The 25,517-nt window shown below is 38.8% G+C and overlaps 1 protein-coding gene across 2 annotated transcripts in view; it reads left to right on the top strand.

Moving 5' to 3' along the window:
- HTT (huntingtin) overlaps positions 1 to 25,517 on the top strand; it is a 178,356-nt gene that overhangs the window by 134,782 nt on the left and 18,057 nt on the right. Inside the window, exons 51-61 of one of the 2 annotated variants that reach the window (XM_077815892.1) lie at positions 173 to 268; positions 665 to 852; positions 3,197 to 3,323; positions 7,924 to 8,024; positions 10,072 to 10,226; positions 10,679 to 10,818; positions 11,035 to 11,117; positions 16,357 to 16,487; positions 16,685 to 16,814; positions 21,354 to 21,509; positions 24,799 to 24,989. In XM_077815892.1, coding sequence (XP_077672018.1) covers positions 173 to 268; positions 665 to 852; positions 3,197 to 3,323; positions 7,924 to 8,024; positions 10,072 to 10,226; positions 10,679 to 10,818; positions 11,035 to 11,117; positions 16,357 to 16,487; positions 16,685 to 16,814; positions 21,354 to 21,509; positions 24,799 to 24,989 — 1,498 coding nt within the window. Of the gene's footprint in view, positions 1 to 172; positions 269 to 664; positions 853 to 3,196; positions 3,324 to 7,923; positions 8,025 to 10,071; positions 10,227 to 10,678; positions 10,819 to 11,034; positions 11,118 to 16,356; positions 16,488 to 16,684; positions 16,815 to 21,353; positions 21,510 to 24,798; positions 24,990 to 25,517 lie in introns of those variants that run through there. The other variant, XR_013346010.1, reaches the window with a different exon arrangement.

Below are 25,517 nucleotides of genomic sequence, written 5' to 3'. Positions count from 1 at the left end.
CCAAATGTGTTTCCACTGTGGAAGTTAACTTTTTATTTTTTATTTACCTTTGAACTTGTCAAATATCTTGCCAATACAAGTGCTGCTTTGACAATTTTGTGAAAGGATTAAAACTGAGAAATATAATTAAAAACCTATAATGAAAATGTTTCTCTGTATTTATCTAATTTAGTTGCAATTGAACCTGGAAACCAGCTTCTTAGTCCAGAAAGGAAGAAGAATACTTCAAAAGGGGTCAATGGGGATGAAGTTGATTCAAATGTTCAGAGTAAGTAAACAGTGAAGTTCTAGTTTCCATGCAGTTTTACATAGTTTGTAGAAAATTTGCCAGATTTTCCTCCTTATTTCCAGTTTAAAGCAATTTAACTGACAGTGTGTCAATGGAACACTATTTGAAAAGTGTTATGAGAACCTTAAGTTGCATAGTGTAAAAACTATTAACTTGTCATTTGAAGGGTGCACTGTATTGGGAATGAGTACAAGTCTGGGTGTGGGAAGAGGATTTACTGAGATGATATGGCTCATCTGACATTGAGACTCCACTTCAGTTGGTTAGAAATATGCTTATTGGAGTTTTTGTGTCCTCTTGCATCTTTAGATCTGTATGCGTTTTGTATATATTCACAATATTTTACACTGAACTTTTGTTTTTCTCTCAACTCAGAAGCAAAATATATTACAGCATCTTGTGAAATGGTGGCTGAAATGGTGGAGTGTTTACAGACTGTCTTGGCTTTGGGACATAAGAGAAACAACAGTATCCCAGCATTTCTCACTCCTGTCCTTAAGAACATAATCGTCAGCTTGGGTAGACTGCCTCTAGTAAACAGTTACACAAGAGTACCTCCCTTGGTACGTGCATTATGGTTTGTTTTCATAGTAGATGAAAAATACTGGCCATTTTTGGATAAAATGAATATAATAATTTGCTAGATCTTCAGTCTTTACACTCAGATTTGGTTGTCCCCTTTTTGTCCTTTTTTTAAATAGCGCCTGGCAATACTAGCTGTAAAAATATTTTCAAATATGAATATCTTCTGTGGAGTGAGATGTTTGGTTAGAATTATGGAATCCTTTGAGAGTTCTTTGTTCGTTTGTTTGAAACGGTTCCAGTAGTTAGAAAAAATCAGGACTCTTGGATTCTGTTCATATTTGCTGCTAGCTAACTGAACTGGGCAAGGTAGTTAGCCGTGCTAGTGCGTAGTTAATATACCTGTAAAATGGCTTGATAAATACTTCAGAGTTGTTGCAAGATTTCTTAATATTTTTAAAGGACCTTAAAATCCTCTGATTAAAAGTACAAAGCAGAATTATCAGAAGTGTTTTGAGCTGTTGTGGGGGAGAGTGTTTCTGAATCTGCATATACTGGTGTTTGACAACCTGGATGCCACAAAGTGTTGAGAGAACACTTTTTTTCCTCTTGAGTCAAAAATTTTTGTTCACTTTGTGCTTTTTTTTGATACCCTTTGCATGTGGAATACCTTCCCTTAATTTAGTCTGAGAGGCCACAACCTCTCCTTCAAATCCTTCCCTCAAAAGCATTTACATTGTACTGTCAACTAATAGTGGGTAGGTAAAGGGCTTATTTTAAAAGTATATGATTTCTGTGAGGGATTGGGGGAGAGTGGTGGTGTTTGACTTTTATAATCTGTCTTTTGGGGCAAAGCGTTAGTTATACGGGAGTCCTCGGACTTACGAAACAGTTCGTTCCTCAGAATTGCATTGTAAAACGAAATCGCTTTTCCCAAGGAATCAATGGTGTGAAGGGGGGATTGGTTCCTGAACCAAGGCTTGATTCACTGTTTTTACCACAATAACCCAGATTTTTGTGCTAAATGAATGATAGATGACTAATGTTGCAACATCAATGTATTTACTGTACACTGTATTTTGTAAGCAGCATTCAAATCAACACACAAACTCACATATGCTGCTCTGAATGCTGGCAACACAGGCTCAGAAAGCCAGGGAGAAGGGCACAGCCAATCACTCTTCAAGCTTTCTGATTGGCTGAGCTTAGGGCTGGGAGCCAATCAAAAACAAGTGGCAACCCTATCCAGCAACAAGCTACCCCTCTGCCTCGAAGCCAATCAGAAGTGACCCCTTCTAGCTCCATACCAGTATAGCGCAACCAGGAAGTATGTCAAGCAAACTTTATGCAAATGGGGCGCCATAAGGGCGAAACAAGCATCATAGGGACGAAACAGGCAGTCAGTTGAAACGTGTCGTAAGTGGTGTCCGACGTAAATTGGGCATCGTAAGTCTGAGGACTCCCTGTATTTGGAAAGCACCTTGCACATTGTTGGCACCACTGTAATCCAGATTAATAATGTGAGATTTGTCTGATGTCAGTTCGGTGTGTGAAACATGGAACTTCCAAGTTTTACTTATTTCCATTAAATTTAACATCTCATTTTAAAATGCTGCCTTAGGGGGAGTAAGGTTGCATTGATTTTTGGGTCCTCTGAGACTAGATGGGCTTCTAGCCATTAAATATAGGTTTTGTGCATAATGTCTTAATAACACAGTTCCGGTTTTAAGGCAAACATGGAATCCTTTAAATGTCTAATTTAATTGGTTATTACAAGGCACTACCTCTTTCTTTTTACTGGCCTAGTGTCAGTACTATGCGCTATTACTCAGGTAGACCAAATTCATAATTGATCTAATAACTTCTGAAACTCAATCCAGTGTGGAGAGAGAGAGATGTGCTGTATGGTCTCTAAGTGAAGAGTATGGGATTTACCACATTCAGATACTTACTTAGAAAAGAAACCTTGGCTTTTTTATTTACCAAAAATTTCCGTGTCTGACAACTTTCAGTAAAGAGGAAGAAGGATAATAAGTCTGTTACTAGAAACGGTCACAAAAAAAAGTTTTTAAACGCTTTTTAGTAACAAGATTATCCACTTGTTTTTGTTACTGTTGGAAGAGTTGAGTGATTTTCACTGAGTTATTAGCAGGTTGTGTAACACATGCTTAAAATACCATGAAAAACACTGTCAAATATGTAGTAGGCACATAAAAGTACTGTTTGAATTTAGAATCTTTTTACAAATCCATTGTGCATTAGGATGGATTATCTTTACTATTGGTATCTTGCTATTTTTAATTCCAAATGTGATGATCATAGCTGTTAGATTAATATAACATTTACTATTTTAAAATAATCAGTATCCTTTTTATATTCCAACAGGTCTGGAAACTAGGCTGGTCACCAAAACCTGCAGGTGATTTTGGTACAGCTTTTCCAGAAATCCCTGTAGAATTTCTTCAAGAAAAAGAAATCTTTAAAGAGTTCATCTATCGCATTAATACACTGGGTAGGTAGACAACATGTTTATGGTTCTTTCGAATACTTATTCTTTCTAGCTATCAGAAGTATGTAAATTCATCGTTTGGAATGTAGATCCGGGAACAACCTATGTTTATGATAGACCATCACTGTTTACTCAAATGTGTTGGAGGACAGAAAGAAATCTGGATAAGTGGTGGGACATTTTTAGTGTCTTTGATACATGATGGAGGACTTGACCTTGTGTCAGATACATAACTTTTGAGTATATGAGCTTCAGATAAACTAGGTTTGATTATAAAAGCAAAAATGAAGTATAGGAAAACCTTACTCTGGGTTGAAACTAAATCAAAATATCCTGTGATCATGATTTCGTCTTTCCCTTTCGGAGAGCAGGGTTCAAATACTGCTTAATTCCCAAACTAAAATGAATCCACTGGTCTCTTTCTAATTGGGGGTGAGGGAGCGAGGTGTGGGGGAGTATGTATGTATGTATATCAGTGTTATGAAAAAAACACCCAAACAATTCAGTTTTGGTACTTCTACACAGAGAATGATAGTCAGTGAAGTGGAATAGTTGGTATTGCAGAGCAGGATAGAATTACTGTAATTCAGTGAGCACTAAATTGAGCTCAGAATTGTAATACATAGCTCTTTCTTAGCTAGTACATTTATTCTTAAGGTGAAAGCATTGCAACATATTAAAACAAGAAAAGAACCTGCACACTGCTAATAAGCTTACTGGCCCCTGTGAATGTGAAAGTGTCGTCTTTATGTTGTTTGGATCTTTAATCTGTCCTCCTTTAACCGGGGATCAGCAGATAAAGGGTCCCCTCCTCACAGCATAGCTTCCAAAGTGTGAGTTTTGAAGTAGGAAACTTGCATTCTTCTTCGAGTGCTGTCCCTGCGGGTGCTCCACTGTAGGAGTCGTTGCATCCCGGCGTCACTGATCAGAGACTTTTGGTACCAGTGCCAAAGCCAGAGCTAGGAGAGAGAGTGATCTGAGACTAAAAATGATTTTGATGGAAAAATCTCTTACTCCTCCATCAGACAGTAATAAGAACCAGAGAGAAGACTCTCCAGGAACCTCCTCCCTGGATAGGGAAAGCACCATAACCTCCAGAAAATCGAGGAAAAGGGATGCCTCACCCTTGCAGAAAGAGCTGTTAAAGAGAAAACTATCTCTGGCAAGATCATTACCCTTGGTGCCAGTGGCTAGCAGGGTTAGAACGTTGGATGCTCTGGGCACATCCAGCACGAGCCGCACCGTGAGCACAAATGATAAAGAGAAGGAGTCGAGTGGAAGGTATAAGACTACGTCCTCCTTCACAGCATCATCCACCCCAAGGAAGGACCTGGTGCCACCGATACCTAAAGCGGTGATGTAACCTTCCTGTACAGACTCCACTGGAGCAGTTATCAATAAAGATGAAATCAGCCACATCGGCGCCGATTAAAGAGACACACAAGAGGTCGGTACCAAAGCAAGTGTCTGAACAGACACATACAGCACCAGTGACCCCGGCCCCGATCAGACCAATAACATCAACACCAGGGGCTTCTATACCTGGTACTGACAACTCCCCGGTACCGTTGATGCCAATAAACCAAAACCTTCTCTAGCGAGGAGGAAGACGATATGGAGGAGGGAGTATTCTACTCAGGTCACTCCTCCCCCTCCGGTGCCAAACCTCAACCATCACTTACAAATACTAAAACATGCCTGCGCAGAGACATGCCACCATGGTTGACTAACCTATGGATTTGCCCACCCTTACCATTCCCAATGCAATGGCCACACTGGGATCCAGGGGTGACATAAAGCACGCAAATGCAAGGGACCCACGTCCCTCAAAGGAAGGAAATATGACTTCCTACAGAGACAGCCACAGATCCATTGGAGGCACCTGAGGAAGCTATAGAGAAGTTGGATGATACACAAGAACTGTCGCTGAAACGCAGTTCCTCTTCATCACCAGATGAGGCAGTCATGTTCCCTTCAACCAAGGTGATAGATGATCCAAAACAATTCCAAGAATTGCAGCCGTATCCGCATTTCACCACAAGATAGAAGGATTTGTAGCCTTCACTCATCCAATCACCAAACGATTCCTTACAGGAATTCAAAACATGTACCCTGTGGTCCGCAAACCAACACCAGCATGGGATCTTAACTTCGTACTTAAGAGCCTCACCAAAGCCCTGTTCAGACCCCTTGCTACCTGCTCGCTACTACATTTATCAATGAAGGTAGTGTTCCTCTTAGTGATCACATCAGCACGCAGAGTGGGCAAGTTTGGGGCCCTTATGGCCCATCCGCCTTACACTGTATTTTTAAAGACAAAGTGACTTTGAGACCACACATAAGTTAACTTCATCATTCCACATCAATCAACCTGCGTTCTACCCTAAACCACATCGGTCTACTCAGGAATCCGTGCTACACGCACTAGATGTTAGACAAGCACTAACATTCTACCTAGATAGAACAAAACGTTTCCGTAAGTCACCAAGACTCTTCATATCCACCACAGAACGATCAAAAGGCACAGCCATCTCAAAACAGAGATTGTCGAAATGGATGTAAAATTGCGTACAAATATTACCAACAACAGACGATAGCATCCCCACAGAGGATTAGGGCCCATTCAACGAGAGCCTTTTCTGCCTCAACAGCATTTCTGCATAATATACCAATCAAAGAAATATGCCCGGCTGCAACCTGGGCCTCAGTACACACATTCACAAACCACTCCGCAGTCACAAAAGATTCTGAGGCAGGTGCAATACTAGGTCTTACAGTACTATCATTGACTATCCAACCTACTCCGGAACCCAACTGGCCATAATGGGGCACTGCTTTACAGTCCCCTACACTGGAGCACCCACAGGGACAGCACTCAAAGAAGAGAGGGTTACTCGCCTTGTGCAGTAACTGAGGTTCTTCAAGATGTGTATCCCTGCGGGTGCTCCACTACCCACCCTCTTCCCCTCTATTCCGGAGTTCTAAATAGGAGCGTTATAGTAGAGAAGGAACGGGGAGGGCCGGGATGCGCAAGCACTAACAGCACCACAAGGCGGCACAACTGTGCATGCGCGCCCTGACCACACACAGCTACCAAAAATCTCCAGTCGGCAGCGCTGGGACACACCAACACCTACAGTGAAGCACCCACAGGGATGCACACCTCAAAGAACCTCAGTTACTGCACAAGGTGAGTAACCCTCTCTTCCCTCCCCTCCAGGTATTTCCTAGGAAACCCACTTAACTTGAAAAGTTCAAATTATTTCAATAGTTTGCAAATTAATTCTAGTTCTGCAGTTTCTTTGTTGAAGTCTGTTTTTTGAAGTTTTTTTCTTGAAAAAACTTCAAAAACAGACTTCAATGAGAAACTGCAGAAATGGAATTAATTTGCAAACTGGACGCCATCAAATTAGGCCCGAATAAAGACTGGGAGTGGATGGGACACTACAAAAAGTAATTTTCCCTCTGCTGATACTCACATCTTCTTGTCAACTGTTAGAAATGGGCAACATCCATCTTGATTGCATTGGCCTTGTTAGCACTACAGAAGTAATTTTCCCCTTCTTGATATTCACCCCTTCTTGTCAACTGAGAATAGGCCACTTCCACCTTAATTGAACTGGCCTCATTAGCACTGACCCTCCCCACTTGTTAAGGCAACTCCCATCTTTTCATGTGGTGTGATATATATACTGCTTACTGTATTTTTCACTCCATGCATCTGATGAAGTGGGTTTTAGCCCACGAAAGCTTATGCCCAAATAAATTTGAAATACAGGTACATAGTTAATATTCATAACTTCAGATACAAAAATGATACATGCATACAAATAGCGTAATCCTATTCAGCAAATCATAACCTTTCCATAGACACCTTACTTGACATACTTTGTACAAGATTTGTTGCAATTATATAGCAGTGGTAGCAACAATGATCTTCATAGTCATATTTTAATCAGATAATATCACACAAGGCTCATTAAAAAGAGCAATGGAGGCGGTAAGTAAAATGGATGGGTCTTTCCCACCAAATGAGATTTGCAAGGCTGCACCATAAAATTCTCTGTGTACTTAAAATAGATCATTGTTTTGATAACACATCACAGAAGAGGATGTATTTGACTAATCTATGATGTAAGTCTGTATCCTGCTTGATTACTCTGTATGCTTAGTTGGAAGAATGTTCTCATATTTTATTTATTTTATATGTAAACTTTAGTAGTCAGGGATCTATTTTTGGATGCTTTTGGTGTGGTATTATGAAAACCCTGTTCTCAAATTTTTGTGCATTGAGGTTTTATTGCTTTTAAACTAGAAGATCAAAAACTATAATTGTGTCTGAAAAACAAATCAGAATAGGATCATTTAAGTACGCATGTTCAGAATCCAGTTTAGGTAAGAGATTGACATTTTTTAAAATAGAATTGGAGAAACTTAAGTTACAACAATTATAAAAATGACTTAAATTGGAAGGGAACCAGTGTGAAATTATATCTGTGGAAATTGCATCTCATTTTAAAATGTTGTTTCATGTTTGTAATAGCGCTAGTTTATAGTTGCATTGAAGTAGTAAATAGCCTTATACCTTTGAATACATTCATAGGGTGGACCAGCCGTACTCAGTTTGAAGAGACCTGGGCTACTCTCCTTGGTGTGCTTGTAACTCAACCAATTGTAATGGACCAAGAAGAAAGTCAACAAGAGGTAAAGCCATTCAGTAACATGTTTATGTAGTATAAATGCTTTTCCTTATTGGTAATTTTTTATTCTGTTAGGCGGACCCTTGCCCACTGTAATACTGCAAGATGATTTCCTTTATATTTAACATTTACCTTCTGGGCTAAAGTCTCTGCCTGTAGGTGAATGGTTTTGGAAAGTTTGAGAAAAAAGTTCAACCATTTTTGAGTTACAGAAGAATGAAAGAAATACACTTCAAACCCTAATTGTGATAATACAGATGCTTAATTTTATTAAAAGATTACAGGAAACCTCTTATTGCATCAGAAAAAGGCTGCATCTTTATAATCAGACTCAGGAAATGCACTAAGGTTCCAACAGCAACAATAATTTGGTCAGATTGCACATGATATTTTCTATTCCTATTTTAGTATTAAAAAGTAGTTTGATACAATACTGTTTGTTGTAAGATTTATATCACAAAGTGAGCAGGATGTGTAATGTAGCTTGGTCTCTGTTGCTGTTGTATCCTGAACTAACCCATAGAAGTCATAGATGGAAAAACCCGCTCTGTGGTCCATCTCCCTGCACTTGCTTGAAAGTACTGTATCAATAAGACCCTTAAATATGTTTTACCTCAGCATATTTAACAGACAAGGTTATTGAAATTGAACATTTACAAAGTGCTGCAATGCAAACAATGTATTGGAAAATAAATATAAACTAAAAAGAATAAATATGAATGAATTAGGAGAGGCTTTGTGTAGGCAGAATGGGGAGAAAGGATGGGCCAGTGGCTAGGTCACTAGCCTGGGACTTTGGGTGATCTAGGTTCAGTTTGCTGCCCACCACAGACTTCCTTTGTGATCTTGGGCAAGTCATGTGGTCTCTCTGTGCTTCAGTTCCCATCTATAAAATGGGGACATGTTTACCTACTTCACAGATGGTAAATACATTAAAGATTGGGGATGCTCTGATACTATGGCAGTGGTAGCCATATAATTTTTTTAAAATTGAAGAAATGAGTACCTAAGAGAAATGTATAGAATGGCAAAGATTGCTGAATACAGCAAAAATTGGAAAAAATTGTTAATGTCTTAAGTAGCAGTTTTCTTAAAGTGAAAGTACTACAGAGGAAATGATAAAAACAATAAAAGAACCTACATGATTGTTAGCTAATAAGCTTACCAGAGATCACCTCTCTTCCCCAATGTCCAACAAGGGCTCTGATTGCTGTCAGACCTTCCAACCCTTCCCTAAGGATTGGGGCCTTCCCTTTGGACAGAACGTCCTGTCCATTTGTAGGATCAGAAAGACTGCCCTAAGTCAATTTAAACTCATTTGTACAAAAGTTCTTTTCTGGTCTGCTGTTCTCTAGCGAATCCAGTTGTAACTGGCGTATGCAAGTCTCCCAAGGTGATGGTCCCTCTTAGCAAATGTTATAGCCTGAGTGAATTTGCTTAATTATAGTTCTTAGTTCCTGGAGGGCTGTGGTCTCCTCCCCAATGAAATTATATACAATCCTTGGCCCACAGTGATATATAAGCTTAATACAGTAAAATTTCACATAATTCAATAAGGTTTGACAAGGATATTGCAGGAAATTGTCATATTTGTCACAGTAGTTATTGACTCGAGCACAAATGTATATCATTTGGTTATAATGGATTATATTGTTGCGACTTAATCAGGATCTAAGAAATGATCGCAAAAACTTGGGAATGGATCCATTTGAACTTAGACGCAACATGAAAGTAGGTGGATGGTTCTGGAAATATGAAAAAATCTCTGTCACGAGATTGTAGGTTAAATCCTTATAATTATATTTAGTTCCCAAAGAGTATGAGGCATCATGCAAACTACGACATAGATCAGGAGATTGATGTGGCGGCCAGATTTCTGGTCAGGAAGTAATCTACACTCTCACCAGAAACATTGCCAAAGTCCTTGTGGTGTTGCTTTCCACTGGAGTATTGAGAGAACATCTGTAGCATCAAGTGATATATTACATTGGTTTTGGTGGAACTTATGATTTTCCAATTTCACTTTCACATAGAGTATGTTCACTTTACAGGAAGACACAGAGAGGACTCAAATTAATGTTCTTGCTGTACAAGCCATAACCTCCTTGGTGCTGAGTGCAATGACGATACCAGTTGCAGGCAATCCAGCAGTTAGCTGCTTGGAACAGCAGCCCCGCAATAAAGCTTTAAAAGTTCTGGATACAAGGTATTATTTCACCTGTTCTGAAAGCACATGAATGTATATTGATAACTCTCTATCAAGCTCTGTACAAGATAGGTTATTCCAGTAACATGTAGACATGTGGTGTATAATATAGATATATATGTGTGTACGTATACATACACATGCTATATTTTGTAAACCCCAAAATGAAACACTATACTACAAGTACATTTATTTTTAAATATAGCTAAATCTCTTTTGTTGGCATAGCAGTTGCCTGATCAAAGGTCTTCATGTTTTTCTAAGCTAAATATGGAAAGAATCCTAATCACAGTAAACCCTAAGCTCAGGCAAAATTTCAGACTTGTTTAAAAACAACTAAGTGAATATGCAGCTAGAATAGTAAACTAGTAATTTTCATACTTAATTTTATAGGCAAATGTTGGAAAAAACATCATCTTAAACCATTAATGTGCTTTCTTCTGAGCTTTCAGGTTTGGGAGGAAGTTAAGTGTTATCAGAGGAATTGTGGAACAAGAAATCCAAGCAATGATATCTAAAAGGGATAATATTGCCACTCACCATTTTTATCAAGCATGGGACCCTGTTCCATCACTTTCTCCTGCTACCACAGGTATGTGTGCAATGGTCATTTATACCAATAATTCTTCAGTCCTGCAGTGAATGAAATGATGGCTGCTTGCTGAAAAAAGTAACTTTTCTTATATGTGATAGAAAAACATTTACAGGAATTACCATATACACTATTCTGAACAAATAATGTAGAAAAAAAGTAGTTTTCAGGTTTATTGGGCATTTGTTTAAAAAGTCCTTTGTCTTTTTATTTTAGGTGGTCTTATCAGCCATGAAAAACTTTTACTGCAGATCAATACTGAGCGAGAAATGGGAAACATGGGCTATAAACTAGGACAGGTTTGTTCAAGTTAATACATCAAGCCCAAACTTTTTAAAACTTTCTTGTCTTTATTCTCAAAAATCCAGTTTAAGAAGCATTGCTTAACATCCAATTTAGATTTAGTAAACTAAGGACAATCTTAAATCCTGACTGAAAACAAAACAAGTGAAGTTTTTTTTGAGTTGTAAATAAATTTCCTAGCTAGGGAGCACAAGTTCTCCACCAGGATTCATTAAATACTTGTTAGCACCAAGTATAATGCCTTATCAATAATTCTGATGTTTAAATGCATAATTTAAATATTTCATTCCATGACTAAATTTAAACTCCATTTGGAAAAATAGTATTCCATTTTAAAAAGGCACATATGCATTAGCAAAAACGTCTCAATTTCAAATACTATATTTGAATAAGGTTTCTGTCACTGTTAAAAGATCTAAATTGCCCAGGTTAGTATTTCCAAGTAAGATATGGAAAATATCAGACTTATGTTGTCTGTCTCTAGGACCCGTTTCCCCCTTTATTAGTTGGGAATATTTTAACTTGCTGGATGTCATATTACTGTCCATTAGCAAGGCATTTGTATTTCCTACAAGAAAATCATTACAGCTATGACAATACCAACATTTTTATTGAAGGACTAGCAATGCAAAAGTTCTGATTGAGAAGGAACTTCTATTACAAAATACCATTTTTGGTACTTTTTGTCACTGTTCAGGGCAACTGCACCCGTATTCCACCTCCATGGTCCCTTGAGGACACCCACTCTAGTCTCATAGCTCCACAGTCATTACCTCTCTTGAGAAGAGACCTACATGTCTCTCCCTCCTGACCTGGGTTTTTCCAGGCTACACAGTTCCCTGCCTCCATTTTGGCCAGTGTCTGTGCTTTGCTTTCTCTCCAGAAGCTACTAACAGCATAATTGCTATAGTTACAAGTTACCACACAGCTCTTTCTATGCAAGTACATTTTATACTTAAGGTGAAACCATTACAAATAAAGCACATTTAAAAACAAAAAATAACCTGCATGCATGCTAAAAAGCTTACAAGCGGTTACCCCAACTCCAGCCTCAGGCTCTCATAGAAGTCAGTCCTTCAAAACCCACAGTTGAGTTCACCCCATCGCTATAAGTTCATAACTGTCTCAGATTCAGAATAAGAACTACCATGAATAGTTCAGCCTTTCATTGATGCTGCTTGGTCATTTGATCTTGGCCTCATGTAACAGGTGGTAGCAAACAATAGTCCACTTCTAAGGGCGTAGCTTCAAAAGGCTGGGTTTTGTGTAACCAGGAATTTGCATTCACCTCCCCGAGATAGTCTCCAGGAAAACCACTTAACACTTTTTGTTCCAAAAGTCCATTATTATCTGGCACATTATGCAACATAATCCTTTGTACCCCCAAGTCTGACATCTGTCACATTTCCCCACTCCAGATGTTACATACATTCCTGGCCCATGATAATAGATAAATCATTCATTTAAAATAATGGACCCCAAAGATACATAAACTTAATTCAGTAAGGTGTATCAAGGATATTGCTGAAAAATGCCATATCTGTCACACTTACGTCCAAAAATATTACTGCCCAAGGTGAGTTTATTTGGCCAGGAAAGCTTTTTGTGTGCGTGTGTGCTATGGAGTGAAAATTAAGTTTATTCACAAGTTAACTTTTCTGATTTTTTTTTTTTCTTCAACTCCAATTTAATTTCTTTTGTAAAATCTTCAAATATGTCATTGGCTCACTCCTTAATGACATGCCTTTGACATGTTTCAAGTAATTTTGTCAACAAAGCTAAGCATTACAATATTTTTCATTGTATAAACACATTATACAAACTTCTGGTGTTTAGCACTGTACTAGAGATGCAATATAGACAATTTAGCCTCACACATTGAAATAAATGATCTTCTGGAGTAGGGTGTTTGTTTGTTGAATTTCCTTTCAATTTTTTTAATTGAAGTGACTTCATCATTAGACTAATATGCAGCTGTGAAATTAAGTTTAGCTTGCAGTCTAAAATATGACCCTGCCAAAATGCACCATGCACATTTGTGAATATTCTGGCAATTAGGATTTATTGCTCATGATGAGTAACTTTATTTTTAAAATAACTTAATATTAGTCTTATTTTTCTTTCTCAAAATAACAAAAACATTTAATCCTTATCCAGAGATTAATCATTGGAGAGAATCATTTTTTACATCCGTAAAAATTAAAATGGCCAAATGGATTTTTTTCACATTCTTTATTCATTTCCTCACTCACCTATGTGCCTTTACTCCAAATCAGAAACCCAAACAAAATATTTTGCTATTTAGCTGTGGACTGAGATCTTGTACCACTTTTTCTGCCTGGATTGAATTTTATTTCCAATTTGCAAGCCCCTGAAAACATGACATAAATAACCTTGATTGTTGTGTGTATAATGCTATATGTGGGTATTGTGTGTATAATATATATAAATATAAAATATTTATAAATATTAAAAAGGTTAGATTAAGGGAAAGTATGTATGTGTTGTGGTCCTGTCTAGCTTTATATAATGCCAGCTAATTTAACTAAAATCATAACCTCAGTATAGTTAAATATCTTGGATGGACGTTGTGGTGTACACATCATCATTACAGCTGCTGCTTGCACAATATAGAGCAAACAAGAATGCAACATTTTAAGCCTATTTTATTTTTAAAAGGAGGAAGCAAATCTGTATTTTTTCTGAATAATTTTAGGGAAGGGATGGAAGAACATAAACATACACTTAGGAAAGATAAAGCTGGTTTAGCTAGACTAATTATTTGTGTAGAAACTTTTTTTTTCAAGTTAGAATTCATAGAAATAACTTCATTCCCTGATTAAAGCAACTTTTTATATAGATAACTGGAGTAAAACCATGTTTTGTAGTCTAGGTTGAGACCAGAAATCCCCTCTGTAATTGTGATCCATGTAAGATTTTTAACTCCTTAGTCTCCCTCTCTTCCTTTAGAGCACTAAAATATACTTAAAGCAAAATATAATACATTTTTTAAAATTCAGAATTGTGACTCAGCTTCTTACATAAAATGTAGTTTATTGTAAGAAATGATATTTTGAACTTAAATTAGAAAAATTGGAGCTGTTCTGTGGTGGTCAAGAGATGGTTTCTCAGATGACTTGCAAACACAAGTTTTTACTGCAGTCTGCATTGCAGAACCAATGTATCTGAATCTTCAAGCTATATTGTACTCGGCTTATGCAGCAACAACAACAAAATTCCATCTAATTTCTGGTTTCATAAACTTATCAATGATAAGATAAGCAAGGGCACAACTTGCTTTTTGGAAACTGGTCTCAGCTTACTATACTCGGGGAAAAATATCACTTTGACTTGTTATTGAGCAAACTGATGCAAACACTCTTATTGTGTGCCAGATATGAATGTAATGCTTTACAGAAGTGTAACTAAGCAGTGCTATAAATATTTAACACTTGAAGCCAATATTTCCAATGAGTGCCTACTAAATTCATATCTTGGTACCCAAATGAAATCGTCCCATTTTTTCAGAGACAATGAACAATCCCAGTGATGATTTTTTTGAACAAAACTACTAGTGACCTTCTTATAGTTACCCTGGGAAGTATATTGAGGGATGTTCCAGAACATCGGTTTTTCTTGCTTAGTTTTCAAAGAACAGTAGAGCATGAAAGGTTTTAAAAATGCGTCATAGAAATGAAATGCACACTCAGTCTGACTCAGTGAGATTACACACACACAGACTTGCAAATCTGAAAATCATCATTACTTAATTTTTCTGCCCAGTGCTGCAAACTGACAGCACAATGGAAATTAGCAAAACTGGCTGGGGATAATTTGTTTTAATGTAGATTGTGTTTCCTTCAACTTCAGTTTCATTATGGAATATTTGAAATGTTAGTAAATTACAGTAATAGATGAGCAGAAGATGGAAAGTTCTGGATCCAGATTTTTTAAAAAAAGTCACATTTAAAGTAATATTTTCAGTCAGAATTTAGACATAAAAATTGTAATATTAACCTGTACACGAGCAGGAATGATATAACATATAAAATTTAGGAGAGCCCTCAAAATCTTTTATACTGAATGGTGTTTTTCTAGAGTTGTGTGAAACTTTCATAGTGAAACCTGCAACAAAAGAAAACCTGGCTGGTTCTGGACTTAGTTATAAGCTCAACATTTTCATCAGGTTTTCTAAGATTCATTAACCGTTCAGCCAACTTGTCCCAGCTTTCATGAGCATTGGTCAGATTGATTTTAGTGTTGTCTGATTTTTTTTCATAGTTTCAACCCAACATGTCAGCTAACTGGCACTTTGAGTTTGGGATTTATTTAGCCCCAAAAATTAGGGTGCAAAATCCAGTTATGCAAACTGGATGGGATTCACACATATTCAGATGTTCCCACAAAACCCTATGGAATGATATCAGGGTTTCATGCTGATCTATTTTTTTTCCCCTCCTCCAGACTTATCTAAGGGAAGTCAGCAATGTCACTGCATATATCTCATAGTAGAAGTCCTCTAATATTGCATATTACTTGAGCCTTGGCTGTTTTAAACATGACTGTTCAAACTCTGACCTTCCAATTCTCTTTCCTCACAAGCATTTTTCTGAAATTAGCATAGGAGTTGCGATTAGCTAAACCCAGTTAAGTTTCTAAACTTTTGCAAATGGCAATAGACCCAGCAGTCACTAACCGTCCCATGTCCTCTTTAATTTTACAGTAGTAGCACTTTCTGAATTGTTTCTAGTTTGATACTAGAATATAAATAAAGGAAACATTTTTGAAAGTATTTTTGGCTAGAAAATTCAGAGTTGGGACTTGCTCGTTCATATATTGGTTCCCAGATAAGATACAGTTGGTTATAGCTATAGCTTAATGGGTCTGTGCTAATGTACTGTAAGTGTAGTGGTATGATTGATGCCTGTGAAACTCACTGTTGTGCCTGTAAACTCAATATGCCATACGTTTTTAGAAACAAGTTCAGTATTTTCAGTGAAGTGATAGGGTGCACAGCATAATCTTATTGCTGCCATATAAGCACAACACATATGCAACATAAAATACTATAAAAATAATGGTATAAAGCTTTTATAAACCTATCTTGATACTGTACAGTATTTTTGCTCCTCTTTTAAATAGAAAAGTTTGTTATAGCTTTTTTGTTCTAGCAACTTCTAATTTGATTATGAAAAAGCTAAATATTTTTCAAGTTAATGTTTTCTGATATTTAAGGTTTCTATACACTCCGTGTGGCTAGGAAATAACATCACTCCGTTGAGAGAAGAGGAGTGGGATGAAGATGAAGAAGACGAGAATGATATGCCTGCTCCTTCTTCACCACCAACCTCTCCTATTAACTCCAGGTCACTTGTGTTGCTTTTTTTTCGTTTGCCACTTTGAAAAGACTTCAGTGCTAATAGTTCTTGCGTTTTGAAGTCATTAAAAGAGAATTATATGTTGCCTTTTATAAAATGGATGCTGTGTAAGGATTGCTTTTCTAATTACTTTGAAAAGAAACATGAATATAGTGATTGTAATCTTTGCTCATTGTACATTGCAGGAAACACCGGGCTGGGGTTGATATACATTCTTGCTCTCAGTTCTTGCTTGAACTGTACAGTCAATGGATATTGCCATCAAATCCTAGCAAGAGAACACCAGTCATTTTGATTAGTGAAGTGGTGCGATCAGTAAGTCTAAAAAATAAATTCTGTGCCATAACTGAGTGCACTTTCATGGTATGTTTGAGTTTACAGAGAGTTTATAAAGTAGCTTTTCCTAATATACAGAAAAACTGACTTCTGTAGGCATCGTCATTGATGTAATGATACATCCTTCATCCGTAATGGTAACTTAAAGTTCAATGGGAAAGCTTTTGATTAAAATATATTAAGCTGTTTTAAGCACTCATTAATAGTAGAATATGTGTAAAATTGAGTTACAAATAAATATGTTATAAAAGAATAAATTTGAGAATAAATTCTTCCTTTACTTGCCTACCTATTAAGACTAGAGTTCAGGATTCTGTGTTTACCCTGTAATATGGTGAGGAAGAAAATATAAAAGCAGAGGAACAAATGATGTAAGTAGGCACTAAGATTATTATTGAAACATCTGATAAAATCTAGGATTCTTGAGGGACGGAGCACCTGGGAGTGATTGCCACTGAAATTTTTAAGATAATATAAATTGAAAGGCAATTATTCATAGACTTAGAAAATCCTAGGATGGGACACCCTTGCTGCAAAGATAATGTATTGTGCATTTTTGGAAATCTGGGTTCATAATGTTGGTAAACAGTAACCTTCATTTGGACCCCAAGACTACTTATTTTACTTTAGTTGTTGGTTTTGTAAGCCAAAAGGGTAAGTAAAGAGAAGTTATTTTTTGAGTGCTTGTCTGTATGTTTTCCATGTCTGGTGCACGTTTGCCCCATGAACTTAATGGATGTCTTTTGGCTAGCACTGTTGGTTAGGCTGCACCTACCTCTTTCATGTCCTTGAGCCCCCAGCCTGAGAGCATAAGGGGGTGTGGAATGACCAACAGACCCTCAATTCCTTCTCACCGCCCATGGCTGTAAGACTGAGCAAAGTTAGAGGTGTCTGATCTCTTGCACTTGCGGTCCCTGTTCTTCTGTTAGTTATTTGGCTAAGCTTTTGCAAAGGTCTTATGTAACCCACTGGTGAGTGTGTTAAAGTCCACTTCTATGCTGGTCAACAGAGCATATGAGTTGTTACAACCCCAGTTTACAGAACCCTTGGCTTGTAGCTCAAGCAGTTGCAAGCACCTCATGGCTTTTAGTTCTGTAGATCCCTGGTCTGTTGGCCAGGAGGGCGGCCATCATGTTTACGCTCAACTTGATGAGATTTCTGTGTATGTATGTAAAACATAACTTTTGAATGCTGCAACAGACCATTCCCTGAGATTCTGGAATTGATCAAGGCATCAGTGGCCAGAGCCCTGTTGATTTTGGGGGATATCAGAAAAGGGGATATGAGAGACACCTGAAGCCCTGACATCTCTTTAGCACAGCCACAGCCTCAAGCACCTTTCCAGTTGTCTATAGATTAATGCCTTCCATCATAACTATACTCCTATCACAGGTCTGCCAATCCTCCCAATTGAGTTTAATATGTTGTCACCATTGCCATGACACTGTTACCTTCCTCGAAGCAGTTAATTTGACGGTCACTTCGAGAGCCATCAGCCAGTTTTGGGAGATCCTTACCCTTTCCCCACCCTTTTTGGGAACCATTTCTTTAGTTTTCAGGAAGCCTGAAACCATATTTCCATTGACCAATGAGTGCTGGAGATAATAGGGGAAAAGTTACTCCATTCAGCTTCAAGACTTTCCTACCATCCATCTGTCTTCACCATCCCTTTTCTGGAACCCGTTCTTATGAGAGTCTATTACATTGGGAGGCACAGTCCCTCCTGAAATTAGGAGCAATGTGAGGCGGCTCCTCCTCGGTTTGTAAGAAAGGGCTTTTATTCCCATTATTTTCTGGTCCCCCCAAAAATCAATAGGCTGCCTCATCCTAGACCTAAAAACCTAAACACATTCATCGGCCAATTCAAGTTCTGGATTGTGACCCTGTCCTCAGTAATCACCACCTTGGATCCTCTAGACTGATTTGCAGCTGTTGAGCTCCTTGATGCATGTTTTCATCCATCCAGCACACAGGAAATCTCTACATTTTTGTGGTCAGCAACACACACGTTCAGTACAAAGTGTGTCTTTTGGTTTGTCAAAAGCCCCAAGAACTTTTGTGAAATGTTTGGTTGCAGTAGCAGCTCATTTAATGTACCTTGATGTCTGGTTGGTTCAAGGAACTTCTCCCTAGCAAGTCATGGACAGGATTCAGTATATTGTCTCCTTGTGTGGTTGAGTATATTCTACAGGTTTAGGGCTCAATATAAACAAGGACTAATCCTCCCTAACTCATGCTCAGAAAATGTAATTTATCAGAGCCCAGGTACACTTTTGCTGTGGTGTAATCTGTCTACCTTGAGCCAAATTTGACATGTCTCTACTAATCAACCAACATCAAGAAAATCCTCAAACGACTGAAGGACATATCTGTCTGGTAGGACGTGGTCTTATGCACATTTGTGACTGCAATCGCCAGACTCCATCAATGTTGTCAGAGGAATGGTTGTAGTCCTCTTATAGCCCACACCTTCATAATAAAGACATGAAGATTCAAATCCCCCAAGTCTTGAGGTGGTTAAACTGGTAGAAGGACCACATCAAGTATGTAAGGGTGTTGCTTTCTACCCATCACTTCCTGTGAAGTGTACAGTGACCGATGTTTCGATGCCTAGATGAGCTCCCCATCCTAGCTATCTCAGAGCACAGGGTTGGTGGTCCAAAGAGGAGATTGTTACATATAAGTGTTCTAGAATACAGAGCAGTGTCTTGCTTATATGGCTTTTCTCAGCCACATCAGGGGACAAAGCATCCGAATAATGACACACTATAACTGCAACATTTTATGTAAATAAGCAGGGAAGGACCAGATCCATTTGTCTATGCAAGAAAGCCATTACCTGTGGAAAGGCATATCCAACACCAAATAACTGTTTTGATAATCCACTTGCCATGTCTTCAGAACATGCCAGCAGATATTTCTAACAGAACCACAAGTGGTTTGTGAAGGACTCTGTCATTGGGTCAGTGTTTGACCAGTGGGATTTTCCTTGCACAGGTTTGTTTGCAATCAAGAACAAGAAGTACAAACATTTCTGCTCCACCAGAGGACCAAGTCCCAGTTCACAGTCAGATGCTTTTCCAATTCTGTGGACTCAAGGTCTATATTATGACTGCCTATCCATCCATCTGATCCCATGAATAATGAAAAAGATCACGCAGGATTTGGGATTAATCACTCTGTTAGCCTTACCTGGCCAGGTGGTAGAGCTCAACAGGTTGTCCATATAGTCCCCCAATAACTCTTTCTTTCCCTCAGGACTTAATCAGCCAGGACAAGGGAAGAAAACTTCATTCAGACCTGGCATCTCTATATGTCATGACATGGAAGCTGTGTTGTTGGTGTATGTAGAGAGAACCTTCTCTACATATGGACCTCCAGGGCAGATTAGCACGTCATACAACACAAGAGCACATGCAGATTCTGGAGTTTGTTTCAGAAACATTCCATAACTAACATATACACGACAGCTAGTTGGAAGATATGTATCTTTCTTAAGCTTTATTCCATGGCAGAGGCATCTCTATCTGGTGCTTGATTTGGTAGAGCTGTGCTGCAGTCATTATTTTAGTTAGAATCCAAGCACCTGTCTCTGTTATCTTGTCCACTGCTTGTGAGTCACCAGATGAGGAATACATATAGACAAGCACTTGAAGAAGAAAGGGAAGTTACTTAACTTGTATAGTGACTGGAGCTCTTCCAGATATATTATCTATATGTAGTCCGCAACCCACCCTCCTTTCCCAGCTACTGCAAGGTCTAACAACACTGGAATTCCATATTGGTGAAGGAAATGAGGGTTGGTTGGTCACTTCGCCCACTTTATGCCCTCAAGCGAGGGGGCTTAAGGGCATGAAAGGCACAGGCATGGTCCAGTGGGCACTACTGATTCCAATCTTGGCCTGGGGCAGAAGTGTCCCAGACGTGGAATACGTATTGAGAACACATCTCAAATCCAAGTTACTGTGCAATCCAAGTGGTTTGGGGGTTTTTTGACTCCTGTTCAGGGGTCAAGTGATAGTAAAAATACCTGGGTGGTAGAAGAGAGCATTGAGGAATATGTTTGGGGCACCACCCCGATACATATTCAAGACTGAGTTAGCTAACACATTGAGTAAGATAGTAAGCAATTCAGCCATAATTCCTAAAACAAAGCAGGGAGCATTTTCCGATGTTTTGTGTTACTGTTATTTAAGAGATACAGAATCCTAAACTCTGCTTTCAGAAGGTATGTAAGAAGAACTGGCTTTAAATATTTTCTTTTAAAATGTGTGTAAATGTCATTCTACCATCTTGGGTTCTTTGTCTTTTTAAAGTTTGACTGTTTCTTTTTAAGCCAGTGTCTGATTAGGCTATAACTCATTTTACTGTAGTTTTTAAATTAAAACTTTTTATAGCCCATGTTACAATAAAAGGAGTTTAATTTTTTTTTCTGGTTGTTATATTAAGCGGGGACAGTCTAATGTTTGTGACTTGATAATTACAGATTTTTCTACTCCATTTTTATCATGTTCACAGCTTCTGGCAGTGTCTGACTTGTTTACAGAAAGGAATCAATTTGAGATGATGTACACCACACTGACAGAATTGCGGAAGGTGCATCCATCAGAAGATGAGATTCTCATTCAATATTTGGTACCAGCCACATGTAAAGCAGCTGCTGTTCTTGGAATGGTAAGAAATTGTCACTTAAAAGTTGTGGCAAGTCTGTGAATGTACTGCTATTTTGGTCTATTTGATACTGGAATTGCTGCACTTCTGCCACAAAGAACTGGCATACTTTCAGAGGTTTTTAGGGAGCACCTGTCATAGTGGCAGCTTCATATTTTTAATACATTTTTAATTACTTCTCATCCATCCATTTTTTTTTATAATTTTAATAATTAAATTAACTTAATCAAAGCTAGACCCAGTGTCTTTGTGTCCTGAAGTCTGCTATATTTGTGGTTTGGAGTGTTCTGGGGAATGAATTCCAGAGGGGAGGACCTTAAATGGCAGAGTAGTAAATAAAGATGAGGACAGGGCAGTCATACAGAGCGATTTGGATCACTTGGTAAGCTGGGCCCATTCAAACAGAGTTTTAATATAGCCAAATGCAAAGTTATACTTCTAGGAACTAGGAATGCAAGCAATATGTATAGAATGGGGGATGTATGCTGGAAAGCCATTACTTTAGGAAAGATCTAGAGGTTATGGTGAACAAGTAAGTCAATATTAGCTCCCAGTGCAGTGCTGTGGCAAATAGAACTAATGTGATCCGTAGATGTATGAACAGGGAAGTAGGGATGTGATTTTGACTCTGTATATGGCATTGGTGAGACTGACTTTGGAATTCTGTGTCCAATTCTGGTGTCCCTAGTTTAAAAACTATGTTGAAAAATTAGGGAGGGTGTAGAAAAGAGCCAGAAACATTATTCAAGGGCTGGAGAAAATGCCTTACAGCGAGAGGTTTAAAGAGCTCAAACTGTGTAGCCTAGCATAAAGAAAATTGAGAAGTACTGGATTACTGTATTGAAGTACTTTCATGGGGAGAAGAGACTGGGTACCAACAGGCTCTTTAATGTAGTGGAGAAAGGCACAAGATGTTTAGAAAGTGAAGCCAGACATATTCAAATTGGAAATAGGCACAAATTTTTAGCAGTTAAGGTGGGGAAAAAACTGGAACAACCAACCAAGGAAAATGGTGGATTCTCCACCTCCTGATGTCTTCAAATCAAAACTGGCTGCTTCCTGGAAGATATACTGTAGTCAAACACAAGTAATTGGGCTCAATACAGGGGTAACTGCATGAAATTTAAGGTCCTGTGATATGCAAGAGGTTAGCCTAGATCAGGAGTGGCCAACCTGAGCCTGAGAAGGAGCCAGAATTCACCAATGTACAATGCCAGAGAGCCACAGTAATACGTCAGCAGGCCCCATCAGCTCCTCCCACCCATCGGCATCCCTGCAGATCAGCACCTCCCCTTCCCTCCCAGTCAGCTGTTTCGTGGCATGCAGGAGGCTCTGGGGAAGAAGAGGAGGAGCGAAGGCACTGCAGGTTCAGGGGAGGGGGCAGGAAGGGGTGGAGTGGGGGTGGGGCCTGTGGCAGAGCCAGGGGTTGAGCAGTGAGCACCCCCCAGCACACTGGGAAATTGGCACCTGTAGCTCCAGCCCTGGAATCGGTGCCTATACAAGGAGCTGCATATTAACTTCTGAAGATACGCATGTGGCTCTGGAGCCACAGGTTGGCCACCCGTGGCCTAGATGATCTAATGTTGCCTTCTGGCTTTAAATTCTGTGAAACTGAGAGCCTTCCTCTGGTCCAGCAAGAGCCTTCATTTGATTTTTAACTGCTGTGACAAGGGATATGATAAGAGGCCATCTCCCCGATAGCCAGGTACCAGATTATTCAGCGCTTTAAAGATAAGCAGCAGCCCCTTCAATTACCCCCCCCAAAACCAGACAGGAAACCTTTGTAGAGACTTGAACACAGGTCGGTCTATGTAGTGGTTCATGCCACTCAGAAGTTGGGTAGTTGCATTGCGAGCTAGATTGTAGATTAGGATGGACATTTTGTAGTCCTAAAAAGAGTGCATTTTAGTATTCTAGCAAAGGCATGGAGGCCCACTGCTGGGTCCACACTAGGAGTGAGTGGCCATAATCTTATGATCAGTTGTAGATAGTGAATGTTACCGTTGAGCTGCTGCTGTTACCAGAGAGAGCCTGAGCAGTGATAGATCCACTAAGACTCCAAACCTGAAAGTCATTGTAGTGAAATACATTTTCCAATATATGGTGCAGAAACCACCTTCACTTACACCCAACCACTTCCACTAAAAATTCTCATTCCATTCATGAAGCTCATTCCATTCATGATGGAAAGCAAAGCTGCTGCCATCAACATCTCCCCGTAAACTTTCATAAAGCCACTTGGTTACCCTCCTTAAAATCTTCTTTGCTGTGATGTGTACAAAAAGGTTGACAATGGTTAGGCAGCTAGTGTGCTGTGCTTAACTGTTGTCTCATTATGTCCTTGAATGGGTGCCCCTCCTCCACCTGCTGTCTCTTGGCTTTGGGGCAAGGGCCGTCTTGTTACGTTTATAAGTGCTTAGCATAGTGAGGCCCTGAGCCCTGATTGGGATCCCAGGTGCTACTGCAATATAAATAACCTGCATTCCAGCCTTCTCAGCTTCTGCTTCTTCTGCTACAATCCTCTAATACCATGTTCGCCCTCGAGGACTAAACATACAGGTGGTGGGGAGGAAGTGGTGTCCAGATGTGACTGTCAGTGGCCATGGGTAACAGACCATTAACAGTGTGTCCAAATGACTGAGGCTCCATGGTAATGTTTACCATAGATGCCGTTTAGAGTGCTTACGTGCCAAGCATCCTTATGTGCAGATCTTGGGCATATAGCAATCTGTTCCATATATTAGCGTTCTTCCTCACACATCCACCAGTTTGGAGGACCATGGACAGATTAGAAACTTCTCGGAGCTCAAGGCCTACATATAAGGATGCTTAGTATGTAAATATCCTAATCTGCATCCATGGCATCCCTTACCTATCAGTAGTATTAGTGCTTCCCCTAAACTGATGATATATTATCACAGAACTTCTTTTCCAAATGTGACATTGTTATCATCTTGTTTACCATTTCACTTGCAAAAAGTTGATAAAATACTTACACTGATTTAATGTTATGATCTCTCTGAGGAGAATGCTTTTACACTGAGAATTAGATGCAACCTCTTTAGTTTAACTAAATTTGCAAGCCAGAATATACCAGTTTTCCAACTTACTCCAATCTCCCTTAGTACATTATTCAGATATCTAAGTACTTGTTTTGTGTAAACCTCTGATTCATGGTACATTTTCTAGTCTTTAGTTCACCATCAAAAACTTTTCCACTTTTAATGAGTCATCAGAATGCTGCATTGGTCCAGTGATGCTTTTAGTGCATCATTTTGTTTATGTGCATTAGGATAAAGCTGTCGCCGAGCCAGTAAGCCGTCTGTTGGAATCAACACTACGCAGCACCCATATGCCAAGTCGGATTGGAGCTCTGCATGGAATTCTTTACATCCTTGAATGTGACCTGCTTGATGAAACAGCAAAGCAACTCATTCCAATTATCAGCGAGTATTTGCTTTCCAATCTGAGAGGGATAGCACAGTAGGTGTTATGTATTAGAAATTTTGCAGTGTTTTAATGCAAAGAACAATTTGAACTGTAGAATAAGCATCTAGAAATATGCTGATTTATACAAATCTCTTGATCCTGTAAAACAAGCTTTTTTTAGAAGATTCTGAGGACTTCAGGTTGAGAATATGCTAATTAAATTTCTTGCAATGTTACTATTTTTGCTTCTGATTCCAATTGAAAATAGAGTGCATAGTCATGAGCAAAAAGCTTTTACATTTCAGGTTTGAACCTCAAAAAGATAGTTGGTTTCAAGATTGAGGTGAATAGTCAATTTTTATTTTTATATGGACGTTGTTTGCCTGTCCCCTAGCCATTTTGAAATGTAACAGCCTCTCAGACTGGAAACTAAAGGTTTCTATCATAGTAGCTGATACATACTAGTGTTCCTTGCCACCATTTTCAGCTTTGATTTGCAGAAGTGACGTGCTTGAAGGAAGAGTGAGAAATAAGTGTTTGATAGTTCAGTAGACTGTATTACAAAATCTTCCCTTGTTTTAA

Source organism: Eretmochelys imbricata, chromosome 4 (genome assembly GCF_965152235.1).
Source record: "Eretmochelys imbricata isolate rEreImb1 chromosome 4, rEreImb1.hap1, whole genome shotgun sequence".
Classification (NCBI taxonomy): domain Eukaryota; kingdom Metazoa; phylum Chordata; order Testudines; family Cheloniidae; genus Eretmochelys; species Eretmochelys imbricata.
This window is presented reverse-complemented; position numbering and strand designations above follow the sequence as displayed.